At 42.9% G+C, this 21,901-nt stretch overlaps 1 protein-coding gene across 2 annotated transcripts in view; it reads right to left on the reverse strand.

Moving 5' to 3' along the window:
- FBXO15 (F-box protein 15) overlaps positions 1-21,901 on the reverse strand; it is a 176,376-nt gene that overhangs the window by 72,065 nt on the left and 82,410 nt on the right. For both annotated transcript variants that reach the window (XM_040432625.1, XM_040432624.1), the window contains exons 3-4: positions 19,917-20,030; positions 1,461-1,565 (exon numbers count right to left, since the gene is read on the reverse strand). In XM_040432625.1, the coding sequence (XP_040288559.1) occupies positions 1,461-1,565; positions 19,917-20,030 (219 nt within the window). The remainder of the gene's footprint in view (positions 1-1,460; positions 1,566-19,916; positions 20,031-21,901) is intronic.

The following is a 21,901-nucleotide window of genomic DNA, read 5'->3' on the forward strand; positions in this document are numbered from 1 at the left end:
TTTTATTAACTGTTCTCTTGTTCGGCACCTGAAGGGTTAACTGCCAGGGATTGCAGAGCCCAGTCATAGAGAGCGGGTGCCGGGTATGTGATACCGCTGCCGACACCTGCTGCCTACACTTAAATTAAAGTATTAATTATATTCATTGGTGGTGCAGTGGCCACAGTCCCTCCCCTCCTCCGCAGTGCTATCGTTACCTCTCCGGTGCATGGGATTTACACACTACCATACTACCATTTCTCCTTCCCCCATTGGGCCACATCAGGAGTAAGCCCCTCCCAGGCCTGTCACGTGGCCTATCCACTCTCTCTCCTACCATTTCCTGTGTCCAGAGGATATTCTTCCCCCCGCATAGACCTCAGGACTGTAGCGTAGGTGATCGACGGCGGGGCAAAGAATTATTGTCTCCCATGCCCCGCCGCAATATTCACCTACAGCGCGGCAGCCCTGTTGCAAATGGCGACAAGGCTAAAAAGTCTTGTCGCCAATCTGCAAATTTTAAGGCACATCGGTGACCATTTTGGTCGCCATCTGGAGCACTGCACCATGTTTTATAGGAAGTCACATATATTAAATATACCATAAAGTAGTGTTTCCTAACACTTCTAAGCATACTTACCAGTAGTCAAAGAATTGGGTGCTACCATTCTACTTGTCAAAAGGGTCTCTACAGAGTTTGACACTGCCCACACGGATTGGACAGTGAGACACTGTGTGGACACGCCTCCAGCTAGTAACACCCAGTTAGAGATGAGTGAAGCGACTTTGGATGCTACATCCGAAGCCGCTTCGCTAAAAAATTTGTTATAATACTGTATGAAAATTCGTCTTTGTACAGTATTAGAATTTATGTGCTCCGATGAGCCGAAATAAGTTATTGACGAAGTCGTGCGTGACTTCGTTGAATAACTTTGGCAATTGAGTATTACAGTGAAAAACCTTGAAACCAAACTCGGCTTTGATTCAAGGTTCCACTCGGAACCGAAGTCGAATTCGGTTCCAGGTTTTGAAGTGTTTTTTCACTGTAATAATCAATTACCAAAGTTATTCAATGAAGTCTCGCGCAACTTCGTGACTAACTTACTTCGGCTCATCGGAGCCTATACATTTTAAAACTGTACAGAAACGAAGCTCAGTACAGCATTATAACACATTTTTTAGCGACGCTCGCTTCGCTCATCTCTACACCCAGTGATCAATTTATTCATACATTTTTAAAAGAGCAGATGATAAAAAAAGAAAAGGCTCCGGCATTGCCATTTCATGGAGAACACAAACATTTGGTAAAAAGGACAAGTCAAAATTGGTGACAGATTCTCGTTAGTTCTGCAAAAATACAATTCATTTCTCAATTCAATGCTGGAAACAAGTCCAGATTGTAAGAATTTCTGAATTAGTAAACATATTCTCAAAATGTCACTGTATTTATTTAATCTTGGGGCGATACAGATTATACTTACTTGTCCTTGGAGAGCTCATAAAACCTCTTATTGAGACTACCGACTACCATCAGAGATATTGGGTCTAAATATGATAATATTTTCAGAAGGATCTCACACGGTAAACTGCAAAACACAAGGAAAATGTATTGCTGAAGAGTAATACCTTGAGTTAGGCCTCATTCACATCTTTGGTAGGAGATCCGGCAGAGCAGCCTGGCAGCCAGCCAAGTGGTACTTTGGAACCGAACCAGAGTTCGATACAAAGCTTTTTTACAGTAGAAATTTATTTCCGAAGTTAATAGACGAAAAGGCTTGGACTGGCCCACAGGGGTAGATGTGAAACCCCCGGTCGGCCCTTAGTCTCCCACCCCTGCACAAGTGGCACATAACACAGTAGACTTACTGCACTACATACATATATTCAATGTACAGCACCTCCACCAGCCTATGTTCATAGAAAATACTTGATAGATTATTAAAGAAACTGCCCAGTTTATTATTATAGGTATAGAGGAAAGCTACCAGTGTCCTCTTCTCCCCAGGACCTTCTCAAAGTTGCTGCAGTGAGTCCCATATTCAATCATCTGGTAGCATCTTGCTGCTGTGTGAGAAGGTAATATTTGAATGTATCCGTATGGTGGGCCCCCTAAGTAAATTTTACTGGCGGGCCCTAGGCACCCCAGTCCGACACTGTACACAAAATATCGCGAGACTTCACTAAGTAATAACTTCGGCTCATCGGAGCCAATACATTCCAATATGGTACGAAGCACCCACTCGTACAGTATTAAAAAAAAGTTTTATGTGAATCGACTTCGGATGAAGCATCCAAAGTAGATTCGCTTATCAACAGTTGCATGCAACATTTTTTTGCCTGGCCAACAGCCTGTACTTGCGTTGGTTCAGGCAGCCGGGTCTCTTTAACGGAGATGTGAACAAGTTCTTACAATATTAATTGGTTTTGGGAGGACCATTGTAAATTGAAACCATTTTAACTTGAGTACACAACACCATGAAAAAACAGTAATTGTTTCCGAAGCTCCAAAAGGTCATCACAAGATAAGAGAAAATTAACATTTAAGAAAAATAAGCAGATAAGAGACATAAAGGAAGTCCTTACATATAACAGTCAGGAGTAGATGTCGAAGGCTGTGATTCACTTTTTATGATGAGGACAGTGTACCAGAAAAATAAGATGGAACTGTCCTCAGCAGCTCATCCCAACACAGACAGAGGGCAGTACAGGACATGTAGTACTGTACAGAGGAGCTACTAGACACACATATAGGTGATTTACCTGAGAAATGGCCATGTTCATTGGTTGTATTGGAGAGTGTGACAGTGAGAGGTTTGGTCTGGGAAAACAGGTATTTACCTCCCAGCATGTGGTGCTGGGGTGATTTACAGCCAAGTGAGGTCAAATACCGGACCAGATTTTAAGTGCCGGTCTGGGTTTTGGCAGCACCTGGCTGTCCTTAAATAGGCAGCTGGGCTCAGAAGCCATGTCTATGTGCTGGGCCGGAGAGCTGAGACCTGTGTGTCAGGGGAACAGGCCGCCTAAAGCCTGTGTTTCGACTTTCTGAGGCAGAACTGCCACCAAGGTGACTTTTTGTTATATTAACTTACCATTGGGTGTGAAGTAACACCAACACTGCAAAAGTGACGTTTTGTTTTTGGCACCATGTGTGAATAAACACTGAAGTTTGAATTACGAACTTGTATTTTGCCTCTGTACTGTGCCCGCTTATCCTAACCCGTGATGGCCAGTTCGCAATGTTCGCCAACGAACACATGCGGGCTGCCATGTTAACTCACAAGTCCGGCGATGTACAGGTAAGCCCTTACCTGTGCCTGCGCCGCGAGCCGGTCTGAAACAAATGCGGTCACCGGGAGCAGGCAGTTCCTTGAACAGCCCAATGAAGGCCCCCGGCGGCTGTTCTCGGAACTGCCTGCTCCCGGTGACCGCATTTGTTTCATACCGGCTCGCGGCGCAGGCACAGGTAAGGGCTTACCTGTCATCGCCGGACTTGTGAGTTAAGATGGCAGCCCGCATGTGTTCGTTGGCGAACACTGCGAACTGGCCATCACTGATCCTAACTACCAGAGCGAATCCCCACAAGACTGAACATTGTAAGTTGAGTCTAGTTTGAGCATACAATGGTTTAGGAAAGACCATTGTAATTTGAAATATTGTATCTTGACGCCATTGTACCTTGAGGGACCAATTATTTATATACTGTATATTATCACACTATAGAGTTTTTCCATAAAATCCCTAGCATCTATATTGAAAATTGAGGTTGAACTCTAAATATATACCAAAGAAGGCCACAAAAAAGTTCTATTGTCTTCACTATTGTAAAGTAATAATACATTAATAGCAGGAAGAGCAGGAAGCTAAGCCTAAGTAATCAGTAATTGAATTACAATCTTAAATATAATATTCAGAAATTCTGGTTCTTAAAGAACAATATTCTGATCATTGGCATCACTAGTGCCAGACCATAGCTGTATTATTTGAATTTCTAGGCCAATATAAAACAGTCATTTATACTGTTACCCAGTGTTAGGACAGCTGCACATGGCTGCAGCTGCCCTATCTCCTGTGGACGCGGATGCCGCGGTACTCACCATGCTGCTTCCTCCATGCTTCTGCCTAGTACTCCAGCCTCTTTCCTCTTAGGGCATGCACATGCTCACCTCTAGCCTCTTAAAGGGCCAGTGTGTGCACTTCCTAATCCTTCCCAGCCAATGGCTATGGGTCTCTGGGTATTTAATAGGGATCGACCGATTATCGGTTTGGCCGATATTATCGGCCGATATTGAGGATTTTGAACGTTATCGGTATCGGCATCAATTTTGCCGATATACCGATAACGTATGGGGAACACAGAACGCGCTGCTGACAGCGCTCTCTGTGTTCCCTCCGCAGCACAGGGGAGAAGGAAGCAGTGTCTCCTCCCCCTGTGCTGCTGCTGCCGCTGCCGCCAATGAGGGGATAGAACATAAGAGGAGGGGAGGGGCTGTGGCCGCTGCGCCACCAATGAAGATAAGCCTTTCATTCATTCATATATACAGGAGGCGGGAGCTGGCTGCAGAATCACATAGCCGGCTCCCGACCTCTATGAGCAATAGCTGCGGTCCGCGGTAGTTAACTCCTCAGGTGCCGCGGATCGCAGCTACCGCTGATAGAGGTCGGGAGCCGGCTATGTGATTCTGCCAGCTCCCGCCTCCTGTATATGAATGATCGATAGACTTATCTTCATTGGTGGCGCAGTGCGCCCCCCCAAGCCCCCCAGTATTAATCATTGGTGGCGCAGTGCGCCCCCCACCCCCATCCCAATCCCGGCCAATAGTAAAAACATTGGTGGCGCAGTGCGCCCCATCCCCCACCCCCACCCAGTATTAATCATTGGTGGCAGTGGCCACAGGATCCCCTCTCCCCTGCTCCTCCGATCGGAGCCCCAGCTGTGTAAGCCTGGGGCTCCGATCGGTTACCATGGCAGCCAGGACGCTATTGAAGCCCTGGCTGCCATGTTCAGCTCCATGCTGCTGTGTGCACTATGCACAGAGCAGCAGGGACAGTGTGAGATCCTATTCACCCTGATAGAGATCTATCAGGGTGAATAGGACAAAGGTTCTAGTCCCTAAGGGGGTTAAAAGTTAGTAAAAAAAAAACACAAAAATATTAAGTATAAATGAAAAAGATTTATAAAAAAAAAATACACATTAACAATAAACAAAAAAAATACACATTAACAATAAACATATTAATTTTCAGCAGATTTGTGTAGGAATTTTTTTTTTCTCAAAAATGAAAATTCCCAGAATATCGGTATAAATTATCGGCTATCGGCCTGAAAGTTCACAAATTATCGGTATCGGCCCTAAAAAATCAATATCGGTCGATCCCTAGTATTTAAGATGCTTACTCCATGCAGAGGGTGCCTGAGCTTTAAGGTTTCTGGTTGCCTGCAAAGGTATTGAAGTCTAGTGCTTCTCCTGCATTTTGCCTGTGTTTATCCTGTTTGTGCCTAGCCCTGCCTGTGTGCCCCCAAACTTCCAGTTTTAAGTTCTGTTCGTGTTTAAGTTAACCCTGTTCATCTGCCCTGTATGTGCCCCTGTCAAGCACCCTGCTTGTGTCTTCGCATCCACCTAGCCTGCCGGTTTTTCTTGTGTCTTTATTCATCTACTCTACCAGTGTGCAGTCTGGCTCTAGTAACCTGTATTTAAAGGGAACCTGTCACCAGTTTTATGGTGTCCTAACTAAGGGAAACATAAATAAGTGACTGATTCTCTTAGCAAAATGCTTGGTCACTTTCTTTAATTGACCCAGTCAATCTGCCAACATCTTGTATTGAAAAGCTCCAGCTGATAATGATGAGTCATGAATATTTATGAGCTCCTGACTCTCCCCGCCTACCTGCTGCTGATTGACAGTTATTTTCCATATGAATCAGCAGCAGGTGGGCAGGGGAGTGGCTATAGCTCTGAATTAAATAAACGCTGGACTCAATGACATCACGCTGGACTCAAATCAGCTCATTAGCATGCGGATTGTGGCATCTTTGTATGTATATTATGAGGTAGCAATCTGTCACACCAGTAAGTGAATACATCTAAGGTACTTTTTAGTAGTTAATGATTGTATACAATTAGTTAGATTATAATCAAATATCCACATGACAGGTTCCCTTTAAGCCTTAGTAATTGTTCAAACTGCTTATGTGTTTTGGTGCATCTTCTGTATCCTGAGCTTTCGGTGCATGCACCGGAGTCTCTGACCCAGGTGGGTCAGCTGCCAGCTACACTGGGACTATCCCAGGAGGTATTGGTCTGGTTGCTTCTTTGCAGCGAAAAATACTGCTACGGTCATTGTTTAGAGTTGCAAGGAGCTGTCCCTGCAAGCCTTATGTACAGTGATGCTTAAAAGTTTGTGAACCCTTTGACCTAAGTCCTAATCGGAAACAAAGATAACCAAATCAAATGAGTCTAAAACATTGATTAATGTAAAAAAAGAAAACCAGCCATTTACCTCACATGGATCCAGAGATCTCCCCATTCATAGCTCTGCTAGATATATATCAAGATGGCAGCTCAAGGGGAGTGTCTTTTCTAATACAGCTAAGGGGGCATGTTTCAGCTCTCCCTATCACAACTCAGGAGGCAGTTGAAGGATTAAACTGAGCATGTACGGCCACATCTGAGTGAGCAGGTCAAAGAAATAAGAAAAAAAAAAAAACAGCAGGTGGTGCTATACAGATACATTTTATGGTATAACTCAGTGGCTATGCTAAATTTTTTATTACATGCAATAACAAAACTATTAAGATCCAGGTGCTGGTTTGAAAACTGTAGAATATTTTTTGTTGAACAACCCCTTTAAAGAACTGGGATATATCAAAGTCTGATCTTCACAACACATTTGTGGAAGTGAAGCAGTGGGACATACATTATATGTTAGGTTTTGTATGATCTATCTTTTTATGATTGCTAGATAGATAATTTATGTGTATGTATTTTAATGAAAAAAAATTGATTTTCATTACATTGAATTGTAATTTAAATATTTTAGAATATTTGTTATGGGGGGTGTTTTCATTTATATAGGATTGACTTGTATTATGGACATTATTGATTTATATATTGTTTTGATTCCCTGATATTTACAGTATTTGCCTTTGATGGTATTGTGTACAGTTATTTTCTATGCTGGTTGAAATCCAATATGTAGTTGATATTTGATTTCTATGGTGCGCTTGAGTGTTCATATTGGACATTTTTATTTATTTATCTTTTTTTGTATAACATGAAGTGGTTTAGTTGAGATGATTTTTGGGCATATCCAGAAGTTACGTTTTCTTTGGACATATGCTGTACTCTCTGTGAAACACTTAGCAACCTCTTATGGTGCACATATGGAGGTTATCATCCAGTCAAGTATTTCACGGTGGTGGCAAAACGCATGCGGCTTCTTGCTCTTTTACTCCCCCAGCAGCGTATTTATTTTCTATTATCTATACTACTGTATATTATATTTTGTCGTGGGAGGTCTTAACTTTGTATGTTTTCTAGCACTAGTATTATTGGTGTTGTTTGTTGTATTATTTCAGTAGTTATGTATTGGTATTGATATATTTATTGTTTATATTGTGTATGTGTGTGGGCTTACAATATACATGTATTGTGGGTTAGTGAGCAGTTACATAGGGCAGGCACGTATCATGATGCTTGACGTATTGGGTAGCTTTTTGTGCTTTTAAATTGTTTTTAAGTTTTGCTTGTCTGCATTATTCAATAAATACTTATATTTATATTTGTGCATTTTGCGATTTATTTTAGACAATTTGTTTTGTGGTTTTTGTCTAGTCTTCTTGTGTGTGTAGCAGCTATACTTCATTGTATGGAGTAGTGCTTGAATATTAGTGTTTATATCAGGCAGGAAAAGGTTACAAAACCATCTCTAAAGAGTTTAGACCACCAATCTACAGTCAGACAGAACCTTCCCCAGGAGTAGTCGACTAACAAAGATCACGCCAAGAATAAGGCATGTCTGTAAGGTCACAAAGGTAACCTCGAAGCAACTAAAGGCCTTTCTCAAATTAGCTAATGTTAATATTCATGAGTCCACCATCAGGAGGACGCTGAACAATAATGGTGTGTATGACAGGAATGCAAGGAGAAAGCTGCTGCTCACTAAAAAGAACATTGCTGCCTGTCTGCAGTTTGCTAAAGATCACCTGAGCAAGCCATAAGGCTACTGGAACAATGTTTTGTGGATGGATGAGACCAAAATAGAACTTTTTGGTTTAAATGAGAAGTGTTAAGTTTGTAGAAAGGAAAACACTGCATTCCTACATAAAAACCCCATCGCGACTTCCGGTTCCGGCGCGGGCATGTAGAGACGCGCGAGACAGTTGCTCCGCTTCACCGCCGTATAATACCTGCTTGTCCTGCTTCTCTCAGCACAGCCGGAGTGACATTGCTGCTACAGTGAGGTGTAGGAGCTTTGTATGGAGCGTTATCTTTTGAGAAGTGGGCAGAAAACTACGACCCAGGAAGCTACTGATACCGCAAGTAAGGACGGGCCCTGTCCTATAATGGCGCCTTTTCCTCCCCCCTCGCCAAGACATGCGTCGGCAGACGAGCAGGAAGCCCCGGCTATTAACACACAGCTGGACTTATTTGAAATGTCGGGCAAAACGGTGTATGTCAAGACGCTGGCCATTGAAGTGGCGAAACAGTTGGCGCCTGATATTATAGCCTCATTGTCCACCACCCTGCATGCGGCGCTTAACAAACTACAAGAGGAGGTGGAGTTGCAGGACCACAGAGTGTCCGAAGTGGAGCAGCGGGTGGCCTGTATTGAGGAGGAGGCTACTGATACAACACAGAAAATGCGGGAACTTTTTCAGCTAGCTGAGAAGCTTAATGATCGGGTCGAGGACCTGGAAAACCGGTCCCGGCGAAGTAACTTACGCTTGGTGGGCATACCTGAGTCGGTGTCGGAATTGCGTCATGTGTTTGAAGTAGTCTTGCCGCAGGCCCTGGGTCTCCAGGGAGGAAGAAGGAGAGTGGAGAGAGCTCACAGAGTGGGGCCCTGGAGAGATCAGAAAACATCTACCAACGGCAGAGCAGATCAGAGACCGAGGCAGGCGATCTGTAAGTACCTGGATTACTCTGATAAGGAGGACATTTTGCAGGCTTACCGTGCAAGAAGGGAGCCGCTGATCCTGAATGGCGTTAAGGTTCTGCTGTTTGCCGATTATTCAGCGCAAGTAGCGCGGAAACGGAGGGCCTTCGGGGCAGTCTGCACTAACCTCTTTAAGGCTGGAAACAGGTTTCAGCTGGCATACCCCGCGATATTGAGGATACAGCTTCCTGATGGAGGTTCCAAGCATTTCACTGATCCTATGGAGGCGGAGGAGTTCGTGCGGCTTCGGATGGGTAACAGACAGGAGTTTGTGGAAGTGGAGAAGAACCGTAGAGAAGCTGAAGCAAGAGATGGAGGCAATGGATGGAATCGGGTGTCTCAGAACTCTTCATCTTTTCCGCAGAGGATGTCCAAATTCCAGAAGTCTTCGGAATCCAAATTTGTGAGAAAGTCAGGAGGACTGTGATTTCTCTGTCAGGTGTAGTCATGGTTCATTAGATCTGTTCTGATAATGTTATGTTAGTACAGTCCAATATGAAGGTTTGCAGGGACATTACATGATTCCTGGGGACTATTTGCTATAAACACCTAGTCGGCGGTGTTGGGACGCGTCTATTGCCTGAAAAAAGGAAGTTCTCAACCTAATTGTGGTGTTTACTCTTTTGTTAGAGTTAAAAGTTTCCATCGGTCATGATGTTAATATAGCTGGGTTTTTTCTTCTTAGTTTTTTATTTTTATTTTGGGGCATCATATAAGCGATTAATGTGTATTGATAACCAGAGTGCTGTCGGGCTGGGAGGCAGTGCTTTGATAAATACGATTTATGTAATGACGGAAAGGTGGGGAGGGTTTTTCTGTCGACAGGTGGGTCTTAGGCTGCAGATAAATTCAGGAGAATATTCTCGTGGAACGTGAAAGGTCTGAAGTCTCGTAACAAACGCATGAAGGTCCTGAGACAACTACATAGGTTGAAGGCGGATATTGCCTTGTTGCAGGAGACCCACCTGCCGACAGCGGACTTTCAAAGGATGAAGAAGTTGTGGGTGGGAGAAGTGTATGGGTCCGCAGCTGTAAATAGGAAGGCAGTAGTCTTGGTTCTTATAGGTCGCCATTTATCCCATACAGTTCATTTAGAAGAGGCAGATGATGAGGGGAGGATGTTACATCTTCACATTTCGGGTCCTTTTGGTGATTTCAGTTTATATAATTTGTATGCCCCAAATCAAGGGCAAAAAGCTTTCTTTGACTCAATGGGAGCCAGAATTTTGCAGGACACGCATAGTGCAAAAGTAGTGGGGGGGGATTTTAACGCAGTGATGAATCAGAATGAGGATAGGAGGTCAGCTGGGGGAAGTTGTCATCAATACTCTCTGGGGGACTTTGCTGAGTCGTTGTCTCTCAGGGATGTTTGGAGGTACTCTAACCCTCAAGGGAGGGAATTTACCCACTACTCGCATGCGCACAAGAGTTGGTCCAGGATTGACTATTTATTCTTGTCCTCAACAATGGTGCATAGAGTGGCGGACATTGCCATAGGTGACATGGTAATCTCTGATCACTCTCCCATTCTTATGGATATTAGAGAAATGTATACTGGGGGGAGTGATTTCATCTGGCGGTTTCCCAATTATCTGGTAAAGGATGAGGAGTTTGCGAAATTAATGAGGGGGTGGTGGATGGAATTTGTTGAAGACAATAGGGAGCATGTAAATGATCCGGTATTATTTTGGGAAATGGCGAAAGCTGTCCTGAGAGGTAGGTTGTTAGCCTATGTCTCTGCTATTAAGAAGGTTGCGAGGACGCAGTATGATAAAGCAAGCATATGTTTACGGGATGCATACAGTAACTTTCTCTTGGCTCAGACCCAGACTGCCAAAGATCGCTGGGTTTCAGCTAAGAGAGATTTTGAAGCATGGGCAGAGAAATTAAAGGTATCAAAAAAGTCTCAGTTGGAGGCTAGTTTGCACAGGTTTGGCAATAAATCTGGAAAGTTGTTGGCCTCATTGGCCAAAGGGAGGCGCCCATTAAATCATATTCAGGTGGTAAGGAATAGGGATGGGACCAGGGAGCACAGACCACAACAGATTAACAAGTTATTTGGAAGTTTTATGGAAGAGTTCTATCAGAATGCGGGGGATAGGGTGGAGGAGGGGAAGGCCTTTTTGGAAAGGATCTCTCTGCCAAGTCTGACAGATGAGCAACTGGAGGTCTTGAACGGCAGCGGAAATACAGGCTACTATTAAATCTTTTCCCTCGGGGAAAGCACCAGGCCCGGATGGGTTTACGTCTGGTTTTTACAAAGTAATGGATACGCAGGTAGTTCCGTATTTGACGTCGTTTTATTCCCATTTGGTTGAGGGGGGGGGGTATTGCCGGAGCGTATGAATACGGCCCACATAACATTACTTCATAAATCTGGTAAAGACCCGGAGAGTATGACGTCTTATAGGCCAATATCCTTAATAAACCATGATCTTAAAATTCTGTTGAAATTACTTGCCAATAGGCTAGCGGGGGTCCTCCCTTTCTTGATATCTCCTGCGCAGGTAGGGTTTGTTAAGGGTAGGGCGGCTGTCACCAATTTAAGGAAAGTGCTGCTGGCTCAATCAGTGACTTGAGAGGTATACCAATTGCACGTTCCCACATAACTTATTTGGGTATTAAGGTGGGGGCCACTCCCGAGTCCATATATAGACTCAATTATGACCCTTTGATACATAAAATAGTTATGGAATTACAAAGATGGCATGATCTCCCGTTGTCGTTACTGGGGCGAAATCATTTAATCAAGATGATGTCGGTTTCTAAGCTGCTGTATCCCATGCAGACTATCCCTATTCTGTTAAAACATAGAGATATCTCTAAAATTGTTAAAGCGTTTAAGAACTTCTTATGGCATGGCAAGAGGCCGAGGATTCCAATGAGTTCCTTAATAAAGTAGATTGAACAGGGAGGGGTCGCTTTTCCTGATATTAGGAGATACAATTTGGCTTGCATGGCAAGGCATATTTGCGACTGGATAAAAGGATCCGATTTTTACTCTGCATTGTCGTTGGAGAAAGAATTCTGTGCTCCCTGGTCTCTGGTGGCGTTGCTGCACGCAAGGTTGCCGGTGATTCCGGGGTGGATAAAACAGTCTTTACTATTTAAAGATACGATAGCTGCGTGGAGGACTCTCCGGAAAAAGTATTGGTTATCCTACAGGATCTCCAAACACCTTCCCCTATGGAATAATCCTGAATTTATACAAGGAAATGAGAATAAATTATTTGAGGAATGGAGGAGGAAAGGGATTGTAACTGTAAAACATCTATTGCATGATACTGAATCTCGATGGTTAACATGTGTAGAATTGATTGCAAAGTTCTCACTATCGCCTTTTCAAACCATTCAATGGTCCCAGGTAAGGGAAGCGGTGATAAATCAGCTAGGGTTGGTGCAGAAGGAGATCCGTAGGAATATTCTAGATAAAATCTTAGATCTGGGCGGAGGGAAGGTCTCGATTTCCACAATTTATGCTGACATGAGGAAGGAAGAGGGGGTCGGAGATAGGAGTATTAGGTTCGGGAAATGGGTCGAGCAACTGGAGGATGAGGATATGGCACAAAAGATATTGAAAGGCTGGGAAGTGGTTAGGAGACATGTGATTAATGAGTCATGGAGGGATACGCAGTTTAGGCTAATGTATCGTGCTATTTATGACTTTAATATCCCCCCTCATCCAGCGAAGCCGGATAGGATAACTAATTGCCCGAAGTATGGAGTCGGTTTCACGGATCTATTTCACGGAATTTGGAAGTGCCCACAGAGTAAGAAGGTATGGGAGGAGGTGGGGAATTTAGTCAAGGGGATCTGGGGAAGAGAGTTTCCATTGTCCCCCCAATTGTATTTGTTTCATTATGAGGAGGGAGGGGTTGGTCAAGGGGGATTACCTCGTTTGTTTCACACGATATGCATGGTGGTTAAGCGGAGTATTTTGCAAACATGGCTGCAAGCTGATGCACCGGGGGTACAAAGTATAATAGAACAGTTAAAAAGGGTGTTTTATTTGGAGAGATTGAATTCCCTTGCTGGAAAAGAGCGACAAGCCAAGGGATTATTCCAGAAATGGAAACCATTTATTGCCCACTGTATGTCTGATGAGGAGATCAGATTAATAATGAGTCCGTTCACACTAACAGAATGGTACCTTGTGGGTCAACTGAAGGGGACCCTGGGTCGTCTATTGCTCCAATCTGCCAATTCGTCCTAGATTTGTGAAAATGAGGAGTACATGTGTCATTGTTATTGATTGCTTGTACTGACTATATTGTGTTCATAACTTTTGAATGCCCCAATGTATGTTGTTCAATGTTTTGTGTCCAGGACTGACATTCTGGATATATTGTTTGTCTTGTTGATAAAATAATTAAGAATTTATAAAAAAAAAAAAAAAAAAACAACATCGCATGGTGGTGGCACCATGGTTTGTGCTTGTTTCATTGCAACTGGGCCAGGAAGGCTTGCCATCATAAATGGAACAATGAATTCTCAATTATGCCAAAACAATCTAAAGGAAAATTTCAGGACATCTGTCCAGGAGCTCAATCTTAAAAGAACAGGGGTCATGCAGCAAAACAATGACCCTAAGCATACAAGTCTTCTAACAAAGAATGGTTAAAGAATAAAGTAAAAGCTTTGGAATGGCCAAGTTAAGGTTCTGACCTTAAAGGGGTTATCAGGGGAATAAATTTTTCCCTTTCACTGTGCTTCCCCATCAGGCCTTGCAACTTAGTAATGCACTTGCACTACTCTTTCTGTCTCACTCCGAAGATCGGGAAAGTGGTCATCTTGACATCACGAACAGGCCTCCCATGATCTCCACTGTCAGAATCCCGGCCCAAATGGTTTGATGTCAGACCCATCTGATCTTGGAATGGGCTGTTTGAAGCTCTCAATCCACAAGCAGAGTCCAGTGCTTGTCATATTGAAGCTATGTGGGAATAGACATTAGGAGGAGTCAGCAAGGGGACGATGGAGGGTGTAATTGGCAGAGTTTTTGGCCGAGGGAATAGAGTAGTAGGCGTTCACATTTCTGGTTGATCTTGCAGAACACAGCTCCATGGAAGGTGCTGTGGCTGCAGCTCACCTACGCCCACAACCTGGAAGTTCGGGTTATAAAGACTGGAGTGCAAGGGGAGCATGGAGATAGAAGTGAAGACTTAGGAAAAGACAGGCACAGTATTATGATAATTAAATGACATTTATAGGATCCCACAACAGAAATGAGGCGGGAAGATCTGAAATGGGAGGAAACCCACCAACATAACTCAGTTGAAGCTGTTTTGTAATGTAACTTAACCAGAAAAGATAAGTTGCAGTTGTTGCTGCAAAAGGGAGTCACTTCTGCAAAGGTTCACATGCTTTTGCCACTCACAGACATGTGATATAGATTATTTTGTGATGTAGTTTTAGGGTCAATTAATACAAAAATATAGAAAAATCTGAAGGTTTCAAGCACCATTGCGTATGCTGCCACCTATAACCTTATGACTGTATGCTGAACCCAAAGCGGAGACAATAACAAGGATGATTACATGGCTTACAAAGCAGGCTTCCAGGGGTGTTGTGGTGGCTAGAAGAATTATCTCATAATCTGTGATCAATCATTTGGGTGCATACATCTGCAGAGTGAAATTGCATTGTATTTACCGATTTGTTCAGGGGTTGCTACGGCCAGGGGCGGACTGGGAACTTAAAGTGGCCCTGGAAAATATATATACGAAAAGTGGTCCCGTTTTGTAGTTGGGTCCAAACTGATGGAAGGCAGGGCCAGAATTACCATATTGTAGCACAATATACCACCACAACAGAGCCCAACTCCACAGTCCATCACAAAATACTGCCAGCAGCACAAAATACATCCCAAAAACTTCCACTGATAGATGGATCGGATCCGCAAAACGCATACGGACGTCTGAATGGAGCCTTACAGGGGCGTGATCAATGACTGTGGTGATCACCACATATAGACTCCCTGATCACCCCCCTGTCATTGATTACCCCCCTGTAAAGCTCCATTCAGATGTCCGCATGATTTTTACGGATCCACTGATAGATGGATCGGATCCGCAAAACGCATACGGACATCTGAATGGAGCCTTACAGGGGCGTGATCAATGACTGTGGTGATCACCCCATATAGACTCCCTGATCACCCCCCCTGTCATTGATTACCCCCCTGTCATTGATCACCCCCCTGTAAAGCTCCATTCAGACGTCCGCATGATTTTTACGGATCCACTGATAGATGGATCGGATCCGCAAAACACATACAGGCGTCTCCCTGGAGCCTTCCAGGGGGGGTGATCACCCCATATAGACTCCCTGATCACCCCCCTGTCATTGATCACCCCCCCTGTCATTGATCACCCCCCCTGTCATTGATCACCCCCCCTGTCAGGCTGCATTCAGATGTCCGTATGATTTTTACGGATCCAGGGATACATGGATCGGATCCGCAAAACACATACGGACATCTGAATGGAGCCTTATAGGGGGGTGATCAATGACAGGGGGGTGATCACCCCATATAGACTCCCTGATCACCCCCCTGTCATTGATCACCCCCCTGTCATTGATCACCCCCCTGTAAGGCTCCATTCAGACATTTTTTTGGCCCAAGTTAGCGGAAATTTTTTTTTTTTCTTACAAAGTCTCATATTCCACTAACTTGTGTCAAAAAATAAAATCTCACATGAACTCACCATACCCCTCACGGAATCCAAATGCGTAAAATTTTTTAGAGATTTATATTCCAGACTTCTTCTCACGCTTTAGGGCCCCTAGAATGCCAGGGCAGTATAAATACCCCACATGTGACCCCATTTCGGAAAGAAGACACCCCAAGGTATTCCGTGAGGGGCATATTGAGTCCATGAACGATTGAAATTTTTGTCCCAAGTTAGCGGAAAGGGAGACTTTGTGAGAAAAAAATAAATAAAATCAATTTCCGCTAACTTGTGCCAAAAAAAAAATAATTCTATGAACTCGCCATGCCCCTCATTGAATACCTTGGGGTGTCTTCTTTCCAAAATGGGGTCAAATGTGGGGTATTTATACTGCCCTGGCATTCTAGGGGCCCTAAAGCGTGAGAAGAAGTCTGGGATCCAAATGTCTAAAAATGCCCTCATAAAAGGAATGTGGGCCCCTTTGCGCATCTAGGCTGCAAAAAAGTGTCACACATCTGGTATCGCCGTACTCAGGAGAAGTTGGGCAATGTGTTTTGGGGTGTCATTTTACATATACCCATGCTGGGTGAGATAAATATCTTGGTCAAATGCCAACTTTGTATAAAAAAATGGGAAAAGTTGTCTTTTGCTGAGATATTTCTCTCACCCAGCATGAGTATATGTAAAAAGACACCCCAAAACACATTCCCCAACTTCTCCTGAGTACGGCGATACCACATGTGTGACACTTTTTTGCAGCCTAGGTGGAAAAAGGGGCTCACATTCCAAAGAGCACCTTTAGGATTTCACAGGTCATTTACCTACTTACCACACATTAGGGCCCCTGGAAAATGCCAGGGCAGTACAACTACCCAACAAGTGACCCCATTTTGGAAAGAAGACACCCCAAGGTATTCCGTGAGGGGCATGGCGAGTTCCTAGAATTTTATATTTTTTGTCACAAGTTAGCGGAAAATGATGATTTTTTTTTTTTCCTTACAAAGTCTCATATTCCACTAACTTGTGACAAAAAATAAAAACTTCCATGAACTCACTATGCCCATCACGAAATACCTGGGGGTGTCTTCTTTCCAAAATGGGGTCACTTGTGGGGTAGTTATACTGCCCTGGCATTCTAGGGGCCCAAATGTGTGGTAAGAAGTTTGAAATCAAAATGTGTAAAAAATGACCAGTGAAATCCGAAAGGTGCTCTTTGGAATATGGGCCCCTTTGCCCACCTAGGCTGCAGAAAAGTGTCACACATCTGGTATCCCCGTATTCAGGAGAAGTTGGGGAATGTGTTTTGGGGTGTCATTTTACATATACCCATGCTGGGTGAGAGAAATATCTTGGCAAAAGACAACTTTTCCCATTTTTTTATACAAAGTTGGCATTTGACCAAGATATTTCTCTCACCCAGCATGGGTATATGTAAAATGACACCCCAAAACACATTCCCCAACTTCTCCTGAATACGGAGATACCAGATGTGTGACACTTTTTTGCAGCCTAGGTGGGCAAAGGGGCCCACATTCCAAAGAGCACCTTTCGGATTTCACTGGTCATTTTTTACAGAATTTGATTTCAAACTCCTTACCACACATTTGGGCCCCTAGAATGCCAGGGCAGTATAACTACCCCACAAGTGACCCCATTTTGGAAAGAAGACACCCCAAGGTATTCGCTGATGGGCATAGTGAGTTCATGGAAGTTTTTATTTTTTGTCACAAGTTAGTGAAATATGAGACTTTGTATGAAAAAAAAAGAAAAAAAAAAAATCATCATTTTCCGCTAACTTGTGACAAAAAATAAAAAGTTCTATGAACTCACTATGCCCATCAGCGAATACCTTAGGGTGTGTACTTTCCGAAATGGGGTCATTTGTGGGGTGTTTGTACTGTCTGGGCATTGTAGAACCTCAGGAAACATGACAGGTGCTCAGAAAGTCAGAGCTGCTTCAAAAAGCGGAAATTCACATTTTTGTACCATAGTTTGTAAACGCTATAACTTTTACCCAAACCATTTTTTTTTTACCAAAGACATGTAGAACAATAAATTTTGAGAAAAATTTATATATGGATGTCGTTTTTTTTTGCTAAATTTTGCAACTGAAAGTGAAAAATGTCATTTTTTTGCAAAAAAATCGTTAAATTTCGATTAATAACAAAAAAAGTAAAAATGTCAGCAGCAATGAAATACCACCAAATGAAAGCTCTATTAGTGAGAAGAAAAGGAGGTAAAATTCATTTGGGTGGTAAGTTGCATGACCGAGCAATAAACCGCTAAAGTTGTGGAGTGCCGATTTGTAAAAAAAGGGCCTGGTCTTTAGGGGGGTATAAACCTGTGGTCCTTAAGTGGTTAAAGAAAATACTGAACCCACCAGACAACCCCTTTAATACCAGCCAGCCTCCCTTTAATATCATACTCACAATGGTCAAGAATCAAATGGTCCTTACATGGTAAAGACAATGAGCAGGTAAAACTGAAGACTTTTTTCCTCCTTAAAAGGCGTAGTTTAGTTGCTTTCAGTGGTATTTGTCAGGACAAATCTCAGCACTTATGCCGGAAACAGGCTGGATTCCCGCCAGGTTCCATTATATGTGGCCTGGTGGTGCTTCAGCATTTTCCAGCTAAGTTTTGCGCTACTGTGAAAATAACCTTATTACATATTGTACCCGAGTGAGGGTTGCACAGGGAGAGGAATGTGAAACTTTTCAGTGTTTCTATAGTATTTGTATCTGTTAAAGAAACTGTTAGGCCTCTTTCAGACGGGCGTTGCGGGAAAATGTGCGGGTGCGTTACGGGAACATGCGCTATTTTTTAGCACGAGTGCAAAACATTGTAATGCGTTTTGCACTCACGTGAGAAAAATCGCGCGTGTTTGGTACCCAAACCCGAACTTCTTCACAGAAGTTCAGGCTTGGGATCGGTGTTCTGTAGATTGTATTATTTTCCCTTATGACATGGTTATAAGGGAAAATAATAGCATTCTGAATACAGAATGCATAGTAAAATAGCGCTGGAGGGGTTAAAAAAAAATAATAATAATTTAACTCACCTTAGTCCACTTGATCGCGTAGCCCGGCATCTCCTTCTGTCTTCATCTGATCTCTGTGCAGCAACAGGACCTTTGGTGACGTCATTCCGGTCATCACATGATCCATCACCATGGTAAAAGATCATGTGATGGATCATGTGATGACCGGAGTAACGTCACCACAGGTCCTATTGCTGCACAGAGATCAGATGAAGACAGACGAGATGCCGGGCTATGCGATCAAGTGGACTAAGGTGAGTTAAATTTTTTTACATTTTTTTTTAACCTCTCCAGCAATGTTTTACTATGCATTCTGTATTCAGAATGCTATTATTTTCCCTTATAACCATGTATTCAGAATGCTATTATTTTCCCTTATAACCATGTTATAAGGGGAAATAATAATGATCGGGTCTCCATCCCGATCGTCTCCTAGCAACCGTGCGTGAAAATCGCACCGCATCCGCACTTGCTTGCGATTTTCACGCAACCCCATTCATTTCTATGGGGCCTGCGTTACGTGAAAAACGCACAAAGAGGAGCATGCTGCGAAGTGATGCGTGAAAATCACCGCTCGTGTGCACAGCCCCATAGAAATGAATGGGTCATGATTCAGTGCGGGTGCAATACGTTCAACTCACGCATCGCATCTGCGCGGAATACTCGCCCGTGTGAAAGGGGCCTAAGGAAATTATTGTAATCAATTAATAAAAGAAAATAGTAGATTAAAATGTCAAGAATGACCAAAAAGTGAAATCTGTTCCTTTAGAGGTGAAAGAATCAAATAATAGATTTACATGCAAGAAAAGAGCTACATGATAAATTTACACACCAAAAGTCACATTCTGTTAAACCACGGCGCTGCTTAGGCTTGAAAAGCATATCAGAGAGGAACAGATTCCAAGTGATGCGTTCACTCATAACTTACACAAAATGGTTTGCAGAATTTCATTTATCTCAAATCTGAGCGGCTTTTACTCTTGAGCTACCTTGCAGATAATGGCCATAACCATGCCCAACAACTGCACTTCCAACAAAGCAGTATCGGACATTTTCCAACTCACATACTGTACCTCTCTATGTATGCAGCTTGGCTAAGGCAGGTTCTTGTCCGCTGTTGTATGCTCTTCATAGGTTTTCTTACCAATGGACTTTTCTTTATTGGTGCTGCCTTTGAAATTGTAGCACTGAAATATATATATATATATTAAAAAAAATGAATTTACGCTATGACACAAGCATTGGAAATAGGCTGCTTCACATTGTGTTTTTGTCATTGACATTGTGATTTCTGGCATTTCTGACATTTACCCCCAATGGATGACACTGTACAGGCATACAGTTATATCCGTCACCAATAGAATCCCATGTAAATTGCAAAAAAAAATTAAAAATTAAACAGAGCAGTAAACTTTTTTTATTGCATGCCTCTGTATGCTATATGTGCAGCAAAACTAAGGGTATACCAACGTATAGCAGCCTAGCAGAGGTCATAAGGGTACTGTTTTGATCTCCATTCAGTGAATTAGAGAGAATGTGCTTTTCTGGTACAGCAGTAGTTACATATGTTCTTCTAGTGGAAGATTTGGCATCTGAAGACCCTACATGAAGGATCAGAGACAACCAGACAATGGTGAACCACTGTGAGCTTTTTAGAACTCCCGAACATAATCCATGTCTACATCTCATTTGAGACCCTTCTTCATTTAGGAACTGTCCCACTCTAACATGATGAGCTCTAATTTTAAATACAGGTCAGGCAGCTGTTGTCCAAGCTATGAAGCTATGTTCCCGACTCCCCTACAAACATGGATCTTTTATTCAGCTCAAAGGGGTGTAGTAGACAAATGTGTTGGAAACAACTCATCCCCGGCAAAAATTATTGGTCTCCTCAGAGAAGAGAATTCAGTTGTGTGATTTGCATACGGATTAGATCTTCTCCAAGATATATTAGTTACCCTTTTTTGCCAGAAAAAAAAAGCTGAATCAGAAGAAAGGCAAAAACCTTTCCAAATGCACCAGGATAAATTTCACATTTAAAAGTTACTGAAGGCAGGTTAGGTGTGGGACAAATCATATCACAAAATACAGCTTTATGTACATTTTATGTCAAAAGTACTGTAAAATCCAGACACCACTGAGCAGTTCATAGCGACATACCAACCATTAAACTTTACAGGCCAAACCTCATCCAGAGGTTTAAAGTATTATAGTGATTGATGGTCACCGCTACAAGAAAGAAGCACAATAAGTAACCTGCATTGTTAGAACTAAGATGGGAAGGTGGGATTCTTTTCTCTGCAGTGGCAGCAATATACAGGCATTAGAAGTGTTTCTGAAGTCAATCAATAGGATAGACAAAACAGTTGACAGCAATAATCTCAAATAAAGACAGGTCATGCTGTATATGTCTATTAAGAGTCAGGGCCTCCACAGAAGATAGATTAGATGGATAAGTACTGGATGGGGTACATATCTCACCCAGAATGCTCAGTTGGGGAGGTAAAAGAATCCAGGAAAGTTGGTTGGTTTCAGCGATGTGTAGTTTGCTGACTCACGTTTCTTCAAAGTTCTTTATGGACCTGTATTTTTATGTAATGGCTTGTAGGTGTTGGTAGTGGGACAGGCCATTCCCTCTTCACTCCAGTAGAATACTGTCCCTTAGCCTGAGGCAAACCCAAGTGTAGCTGCTGGGCTCACAGTGAGGATAAACTTATTCAGCCTCAGTGCTGGAAGCTGCTTGAGCTGTGGGCTGTGTAAAGCCTAATATCCAGTGTTATGCAAAAAAAAAAGACTGTTACTTAGCGTCCAGACAGGCAAGGACTTTTATTTTGTTGTTTGTGTTCAATTTTGGTGCTGTGAATTTACTCAAGTGAATGTATAATTTGGATGGAAAAATAAACGATATTGGACTTTTTAAACTGATAATCTTGTGAAATCTATCACCACCGACAACTGTTCACACCCAGATCCTAACAATAGACAGATAAGATAGAAAGATGTTGCAGGGCCCTCACTACTATTGTTTTAAATGTATGGATTTTTTGTTCACGAACCC

Source organism: Bufo bufo, chromosome 5 (genome assembly GCF_905171765.1).
Source record: "Bufo bufo chromosome 5, aBufBuf1.1, whole genome shotgun sequence".
In the NCBI taxonomy this organism is placed as follows: Eukaryota; Metazoa; Chordata; class Amphibia; order Anura; family Bufonidae; genus Bufo; species Bufo bufo.